At 41.8% G+C, this 9,324-nt stretch overlaps 1 protein-coding gene across 1 annotated transcript in view; it reads left to right on the top strand.

Moving 5' to 3' along the window:
- The window catches only part of LOC310864176 (phosphatidylinositol transfer protein beta isoform-like), a 24,474-nt gene extending 21,562 nt beyond the window's left edge, over nt 1-2,912 (top strand). Inside the window, exons 10-13 of the mRNA XM_083772761.1 lie at nt 1-2; nt 1,247-1,313; nt 1,694-1,744; nt 2,739-2,912. The exon at nt 1-2 is cut by the window's left edge and continues 54 nt beyond it. Coding sequence (XP_083628887.1) covers nt 1-2; nt 1,247-1,313; nt 1,694-1,738 — 114 coding nt within the window. The 3' untranslated portion in view covers nt 1,739-1,744; nt 2,739-2,912. The remainder of the gene's footprint in view (nt 3-1,246; nt 1,314-1,693; nt 1,745-2,738) is intronic.
- The last annotated feature ends 6,412 nt before the right edge of the window (nt 2,913-9,324 follow it).

Here is a 9,324-nt window from a genome sequence, read left to right as displayed (position 1 = left end):
AGGTACAGATTTCACACGATGTATTCATTCATTAATAATAATAATTAAGATTTATTTCCTCGTGTGAAATCAGGGAATCGTAGCTTCAAATTTACATATTGGTTGTTCAGTTTGACCCTCCAGTTTTGGAGATATGGCTTATAGAGTAATGTCTGGCAGAGAAACAGAGAGTTGAGAACAGGCTTGGAAAAGGTTCACTTCTGTGGTCTCTAACATTACACCTATAGCTACATGTTTAAGCATTTATTTCATATTTACATGTCTTCTGTGGTCTCTAACATTACACCTATAGCTACATGTTTAAGCATTTATTTCATATTTACATGTCTTCTGTGGTCTCTAACATTACACCTAGCTACATGTTTAAGCATTTATTTCATATTTACATGTCTTCTGTGGACTCTAACATTACACCTAGCTACATGTTTAAGCATTTATTTCATATTTACATGTCTTCTGTGGTCTCTAACATTACACCTAGCTACATGTTTAAGCATTTATTTCATATTTACATGTCTTCTGTGGACTCTAACATTACACCTATAGCTACATGTTTAAGCATTTATTTCATATTTACATGTCTTCTGTGGTCTCTAACATTACACCTAGCTACATGTTTAAGCATTTATTTCATATTTACATGTCTTCTGTGGTCTCTAACATTACACCTATAGCTACATGTTTAAGCATTTATTTCATATTTACATGTCTTCTGTGGACTCTAACATTACAATTAAAAGAGACAATATGACGTAATGAGTCACATGATGTAAACAATGTGTTTACTAAACAAACATTGAACTAAAGACAAACATTAAACCTGTGTATGGGAGGGGCTAGGGGAGGGGCTGTGGGAGGGGCTAGGGGAGGGGCTAGGGGAGGGGCTAGGGGAGGGGCTAGGGGAGGGGCTGTGGGAGGGGCTAGGGGAGGGGCTGTGGGAGGGGCTAGGGGAGGGGCTAGGGGAGGGGCTAGGGGAGGGGCTGTGGGAGGGGCTAGGGGAGGGGCTAGGGGAGGGGCTGTGGGAGGGGCTAGGGGAGGGGCTAGGGGAGGGGCTAGGGGAGGGGCTGTGGGAGGGGCCAGGGGAGGGGCTAGGGGAGGGGCTGTGGGAGGGGCTAGGGGAGGGGCTAGGGGAGGGGCTGTGGGAGGGGCTGTGGGAGGGGCTAGGGGAGGGGCTAGGGGAGGGGCTAGGGGAGGGGCTAGGGAAGGTTCCTACAGTACAGTGCATTTAATATGATTTGATTGACAGGTGGATTGAACTGACCATGGATGACATCAGAGCCATGGAGGCGGAGACTCAGAAACAACTGGATGAGGTCATATATGAATATATGAATACATTAATATATGAATGAATATATGAATACATTCATATATGAATGAATATATGAATACATTAATATATGAATTAATATATGCATGCATATATGAATACATGAATATATGAATTAATGAACATATGAACACATTGATATATGCATTAATGAATATATGAATACATTAATATATGAATGGATATATGAATGAATATATGAATACATTAATATATTATGAATTAATTCATACATGAAAGAATGTATTATCAACTGTATGTTAACTATAATGTCTTAATTATAATGGATTAATGTGTTGTTTTTTCCAGATGAGAGAGATGTTATTAATATTAATAATTCATATTAATAATTGTACATTTCAGATGAGAGAGAGCGGAGAATGCAGAGGAATGGGTTTAAGTGATTAACCAGCTGTGAGTAGATCATTATCTGTATCATTTATATCTATAATGAGTTTGAGATAATTATCTATATATTCTATATCTATAATGAGTTTAAGATCATTATCTATATATTCTATATCTATAATGAGTTTAAATCATTATCTATATAATTTATATCTATAATGAGTTTAAGATCTATATCTATATTTTCCTTATCTTTAATAGTTTAAGATCATTATCTATATATTCTATATATTTTATAATCATGTTTTTTTATGCTTTATGCTTTATTAAGATTATGTATCCTAAATCTATGGACTTTAGACTATGTGTGGACAGATCTATGGATAAATCTATGGACTTTAGACTATGTGTGGACAGATCTATGGATAAATCTATGGACTTTAGACTATGTGTGGACAGATCTATGGATAAATCTATGGACTTTAGACTATGTGTGGACAGATCTATGGATAAATCTATGGACTTTAGACTATGTGTGGACAGATCTATGGATAAATCTATGGACTTTAGACTATGTGTGGACAGATCTATGGATAAATCTATGGACTTTAGACTATGTGTGGACAGATCTATGGATAAATCTATGGACTTTAGACTATGTGTGGACAGATCTATGGATAAATCTATGGACTTTAGACTATGTGTGGACAGATCTATGGATAAATCTATGGACTTTAGACTATGTGTGGACAGATCTATGGATAAATCTATGGACTTTAGACTATGTGTGGACAGATCTATGGATAAATCTATGGACTTTAGACTATGTGTGGACAGATCTATGGATAAATCTATGGACTTTAGGCCTAAATAAGTATCTGTGTCTCTCCTTACAGACTCCTGGACAGACAGACAGACAGGCAGCTGTCTCACCCTCTGGACAGACAGACAGACAGACAGACAGACAGACAGACAGACAGACAGCTGTCTCACCCTCTGGACAGACAGACAGACAGACAGACAGACAGGCAGCTGTCTCACCCTCTGGACAGACAGACAGACAGACAGACAGACAGACAGACAGACAGACAGGCAGCTGTCTCACCCTCTGGACAGACAGACAGACAGACAGACAGACAGACAGACAGACAGACAGACAGACAGACAGACAGGCAGCTGTCTCACCCTCTGGACAGACAGACAGACAGACAGACAGACAGACAGACAGACAGACAGACAGACAGACAGACAGACAGACAGACAGACAGACAGACAGACAGACAGACAGACAGACATAATTCTACTATATTATATTTTTCTGTAATTCATATTCATTCATACAGTTTGTCTACAGACACTTTCCATCCATATCTCTGCTGTAATTCATATAGTTTTAATCCTCTCTACTGTAATTCATGAAGTTTTAATCTATCACTTTTAACACATTAAACATTAAAAGATGTTTCCAGGGGTTTTACTGTAAGCATTGTTTACACAAGGTGTTATTTTACGTTGATTTTAAAGATGTGTTGTTATGATTTAAAGATGTGTTGTTATGATTTAAAGATGTGTGGTTATGATCGAAAGGTTATGGTTATGATTTATCCCATTCTGAACGGGCACCCATTTTGGAGTTGGCATCATGTCGTGCTTTAGCTATTGAAAAATAGCAGATCTACAAGCTCATAGCGCGCCACCGAGTGTCGCGATACGAGCTTGTAGGTCTGCTATTTTTGAAAAATCGAAGAGCGACTGACATTTTTTAGAATCTGATCTCAGGTCAGAATGGGTTCATCAGACCAGTGTGTGTGTCCGGCGGAAACCTCGTATGAATCTGATCTCAGGTCAGAATGGGTTAATGGCAAGGTGCTACCTAGGTGAGACTTCCCATGGCAGTCCATTCAGCCAATCAGAACAGTCCTATCTGATTGTATTAATTGACAAGAAGTCTTCTACACATTTAGAGAATTAAAATGTGACTGACATCTCTCCTAGAGGTACAGTATACACCAACATCAATACAGTATGGAATTGTGGACAAAATCTAATATCCAACGATAACGAAATATTCTTTAGTTTTGGGTCTGCGAGGCTATAAATGTCATCAAATGGTTTTCAACATTTAAAGTAAAAGTAAAAGTGTCAAGACTGCAATGCAGATGTATACTCTGTTAAACGTATTCAAACAAATTCAAAATTTACTGTAGTAATGGTGCAAAAGTATTTGGTATCAAAATGTACTTCAAAGTTAAAGTATTGATTAATTGTGCAGAATTAATGTTCAAAATGCATTACAAATACATCATTTGAGAATATAGCCCATCTGCCATTTGTAGATCTGCAGTTTTCAAATGTCCAGAATATATTTAGAGCGGAACTGGTTATAGTGTGTTTTGTAACAATAATCAAAATATAATATATAAATAAATATAAGTCTTCATATTTCTCACCCCTGTGTCAATCATCTAATGTGATCCTGGGCTCTACACACCCTCCACCAACCTAGTCCCCATATATGGGGGACAAGGGGAGACCAACCTAGTCCCCATATATGGGGGACAAGGGGAGACCAACCTAGTCCCCATATATGGGGGACAAGGGGAGACCAACCTAGTCCCCATATATGGGGGACAAGGGGAGACCAACCTAGTCCCCATATATGGGGGACAAGGGGAGAGCAACCTAGTCCCCATATATGGGGGACAAGGGGAGACCAACCTAGTCCCCATATATGGGGAACAAGGGGAGACCAACCTAGTCCCCATATATGGGGGACAAGGGGAGACCAACCTAGTCCCCATATATGGGGGACAAGGGGAGAGCAACCTAGTCCCCATATATGGGGGACAAGGGGAGAGCAACCTAGTCCCCATATATGGGGGACAAGGGGAGAGCAACCTAGTCCCCATATATGGGGGACAAGGGGAGAGCAACCTAGTCCCCATATATGGGGGACAAGGGGAGAGCAACCTAGTCCCCATATATGGGGGACAAGGGGAGACCAACCTAGTCCCCATATATGGGGGACAAGGGGAGAGCAACCTAGTCCCCATATATGGGGGACAAGGCGAGACCAACCTAGTCCCCATATATGGGGGACAAGGGGAGAGCAACGGACTTGAACTCATGCTTCCTTCATGCCTGAGTGTCCAAGCTGCTCCTTTACATCTGACAGGGGGGAGTTTCCCTGGTTGGACGTAGCGCGTGGAAGGAACACGTTATTCCAACCAGTTCCTTTCCCCTCCATCAGGCGTCCCGGCTGGCCAGGGGGAGGCAGTATAGAGACCAGGATTACTGCATGTTTTTTGTGAGGGTACCTACCCTAGGGGACACGGGGAGAACATGTGAGGGTACCTACCCTATAGGGGACACGGGGAGAACATGTGAGGGTACCTACCCTATAGGGGACACGGGGAGAACATGTGAGGGTACCTACCCTAGGGGACACGGGGAGAACATGTGAGGGTACCTACCCTAGGGGACACGGGGAGAACATGTGAGGGTACCTACCCTAGGGGACACGGGGAGAACATGTGAGGGTACCTACCCTAGGGGACACGGGGAGAACATGTGAGGGTACCTACCCTAGGGGACACGGGGAGAACATGTGAGGGTACCCACCCTAGGGGACACGGGGAGAACATGTGAGGGTACCTACCCTATAGGGGACATGGGGAGAACATGTGAGGGTACCTACCCTAGGGGACACGGGGAGAACATGCAAACTCCACACAGAAAGGCCCTTTCGCCAACCCCCGCCTTCGGGTATGGGCACTGATGACGCGGAGGAGGAAACACACCGCCAGCACCCACAGCTTCCTGAGCGGGAATCGAACCCAGGACCTTCTAGCTGTGAGGCGACAGCACTACCAACTGTGCCCCCCCCCCTTGATAGGCTATTTTAACTATTGTATTTTTTGTATTATTATTATATATAGTTTCCACCTGACAGCAGCAATACATGGTTCTGTATCTGTCAGTTTGAGCAGATTCCATTCAAATTGGCTATAAATGCCACAGGCCTGGGTTTGATTGATTGAAATATTTATTAACAGTTTGTAGAATTACAGTACATTTCAAGCACAAACTCAATACAAAGACTGTTAACTGTGAGTGGACGACCCAATTAAGCATTACACTTGTTTACAACAGGGTCCACAGGGTCACTAAAAACGCCGGGACAACAACGCTCCACACGTCCCAAACTCTTCTCCCTTCTGGCTCCAAAACTGTGGAATGCACTTCCCATTGCAGTCAGAACTGCAGCATCACTCCCAATCTTCCGCCGTAGTCTGAAAACCCACCTTTTCAGACTCCATCATGGCCCGTAGCACTTACCCTAACCCCTTAGATAGCATTTCTGTAGACTTAGATAGCATTTGATACAGACTTATAGCATGTTATGTAGACGGCACTATAATTGCATTGTATGTAGTCATAGCACGCCATAGTACATAATATAGCATAGTAGTATATATGTATAGTTTCATTATATAGATATTCCACTGTTACTTTCTTAGCTTACGCATGTTTTATGATAAATGTTTTTATGTGATGTATTCCCATGCTTTTGTTCTTGCTTAAAGGTATATTCAGTGATTTCACTCAAAAAACCTTAGGTTTCGTTTTTGGCTGTGGGACCCAGCCTTTCGTCCAATCAGGATAGAGAGTCAAAAACGAAACTTAAGGTTTTTTGACCCCCAGGGGTTAACTGGGGACAGGGAGGAACTCCTTATATGGCCAGCACACTCTATAGTAGGGAGGATTATCACAACAAAACAAAAAATAAGTGATATTTGAATTAAGTGAAATCACTGAATATGCCTTTAATGTAAATTGCTCTGGATTAAGAGCGTCTGCTAAATGCCTAAATTGTAAATTGTTCAATTCATCAAAACATTTAGAGACGTACAAATAGACACTTCTATGTAGCTAAAGAACAGAACAGGAATTCATCATATAGGACTATTCATCATATAGTACTATTCATCATATATATAGGTATACAACCTGACCTGTGACCTACATGCCACTGATGTTTAATCAGTGGCATGTATGTTTAAATAACTATAACAAAGGATATACATTAAATATAATATCGCCTGCAGGTGCGATCGTCAACAGCGCCGCCTGTGTCTGCTTGCAGTAACAGCAGCACAGCCTGCATGCCTGTCACTCAAGACGGCCGTGGCCACGCCTCCATTCTGAACGGGAACCCATTTTGGTGTCAGCATCACGTTATGCTTTAGCTATTGAAAAATAGCAGATCTACAAGCTCATAGCGCGCTTGTAGGTCTGCTATTTTTGAAAAATCGAAGAACGACTGACATTTTTAGAATCAGATCTCAGGTCAGACTGGGTTGATCAGACCAGTGTGTGTCCAGTGGAAACCTCGTATGAATCTGATCTCGGGTCAGAAATGGAAAGGGGGGGGGGGGTAAAGAAAACATTACGGGTGCGTGTTCAGATTCTCGCACCGGGAGCGCACTCGCCTATTAGTTTGCATTTCCGGACGCGGCCGTAGCAGGTCGCGGTGCGTCTTGTTTTGAATTCTTAATTCTGTTTCGAACGACACCAACGAAAATCTAGAATCGGTTTATATTTTCGTTTTAAATACCTATTTAAAGCTCAGCTCAAGACCCACTTCTACAACATTGCTTTTAATTTATCTTTTATTTTTTATTTTTTGTTATTCATGTCCTCACTGTATTGCATTAATGCTTGTTTTTTTAATGTCGTTGCCTTGCTTTTCTTTTTTATTCTTTTATTTTGACAAACTGTTTTCAGAACACCAAACCCTATTCTGAATACTGTTTGTCAAATACGAAATTAGGATTCAAATGACCGTAAAATACACAGACCTATGAGGTCAGGGTACCTTATTAGTAGGCCTAGAATTAGCTTGTTTTAATCTGAATCCAACATATATAAAACATATATTTAAAAAAATATATATTGTTTGTTCAATTTTAATTCATAATAAATGTATGCCTATAGATACATATCAATAACATTTTTAAAACAATTATAAACAATATCAAACGTTCAAAGTTGAGTCATATATATAGGCTATTAGCCTGGGCACCACTTCATTTCGGTATATGATCCGGGCTGGAGCCGGATGATATGCTTACAAACAGGAAGAAGCGGAAGCGGAAACTTCCTTTTCCCTCTCAATAAAAGCTCTCGTAAGCGAGAGCTTTTATTTAGAGGGAAAAGGAAGTTTCCGCTTCCGCTTCTTGACTACAAAACAATACTACAACATGACGTAACCACATCATCCGGCCCCAGCCCGGATCATACGGACTTTTGAAACAGAGACCAGGCTTTCCTCCGAGGCGGTGGAAAGCCTGGTGATGCGAGGTTAATAGGCTATAGGCCTTCAATGCAGCCGGATGACGTCATGCAGTCATTCAATACAAATAAATGACAAATAAAATAAGCGCGTGTGCGTGCGTGCGCTCCTGCGTGCGTGTGCGCGTCTTTGCAGTAGCGGTTCTGAGCGTGGGGGGAGGGGAGGGGAGGGGAGGGGGGGGGGGGGGGGGGGGGGGCTTGAGCTGCGGTGGGATCCATAATAACGCACGTGCATGTATTTAAGTCATCAGGTCGTGCGCGGCGCGCGCCACCTCCACACACACACACACACAGCACACAGTCACTTACAAACACGCCGTTAGTGTTTGTAAGATAACAAGCCGTTTGTTTTAATATTAAACCCCGTCGGGAGTCTGAATGTAACTTTCATTGACATGATGCAGTTACTGAGAGTCGAGTCGACATGCAGTGTTTTTACCAGCTGGTGAAAAACTAAACAAAGAAACACAAACACTTCTACAAGAAGCTGATCAACAGGTGAGAGAGTTTGCAGCTGTTGTTATAAATACTGTTGGCTTTAAGATCAGTTACTTTACTTTTACACATCCGTGCCCATTATTTATTTATTCAGCATTTGAGCCACGGAACCACCATTTGATGACGTTTAGCCTCTCAGACCCAAAACTAAAGAATATGGTGTTTGTTTGTCGTTGGATAAGAGTTCACACGGCCACGCTGTGTGGATGTTGGTATAGGGCCTATAGCCCAAACATTTAGGTCGCAAAGAGCAACGTTTGTGCCTCAAAACCACTCTTACCTTGTACAAATGCAAAATCTAAGCTGCTTTTAATTTTGCCCCACTTGTTTGTGAGGGGGTTCGTCACCATATTAAACACCGAAACCGCTTATCTTTCAATAAAAAAGGTATTTTAATCCACTCCGTCTCGGAATCCTCCATTGTAAATGCGGTAAATGCGCAACAGAACATTGGCCGCGCCCCTAGCGGCCTAGGGTTCTCTTGCGCATTTACAATGGAGAGAAAACCAAGATGGTTTTGACAGTGGATTAAAATACAATTTTTATTGAAAAATAAGCGGTTTCGGTGTTTAATATGGTGACGAACCCCTCACAAACAAGTGGGGCAAAATTAAAAGCATTGCATTTGTACAAGGTAAGAGTGATTTTGAGGCACAAACGTTGCTCTTTGAGACCTTATGGGGGGGTAAATCGTTTAGACTCTCGTAGAGAGATTCGTCTAAATGTTTGGGCTGGGTAGGGCCTACCATTAGGAGAGATAACAGGCTAACGTTGATTAAAAATGCTATCTAGAC

This window comes from Protomyctophum parallelum, assembly GCF_964188405.1.
Source record: "Protomyctophum parallelum genome assembly, chromosome: 9".
In the NCBI taxonomy this organism is placed as follows: Eukaryota; Metazoa; Chordata; class Actinopteri; order Myctophiformes; family Myctophidae; genus Protomyctophum; species Protomyctophum parallelum.
Note: the sequence above shows the minus strand (reverse complement) of the source record. Positions and strands in the feature narration are given on the sequence as shown.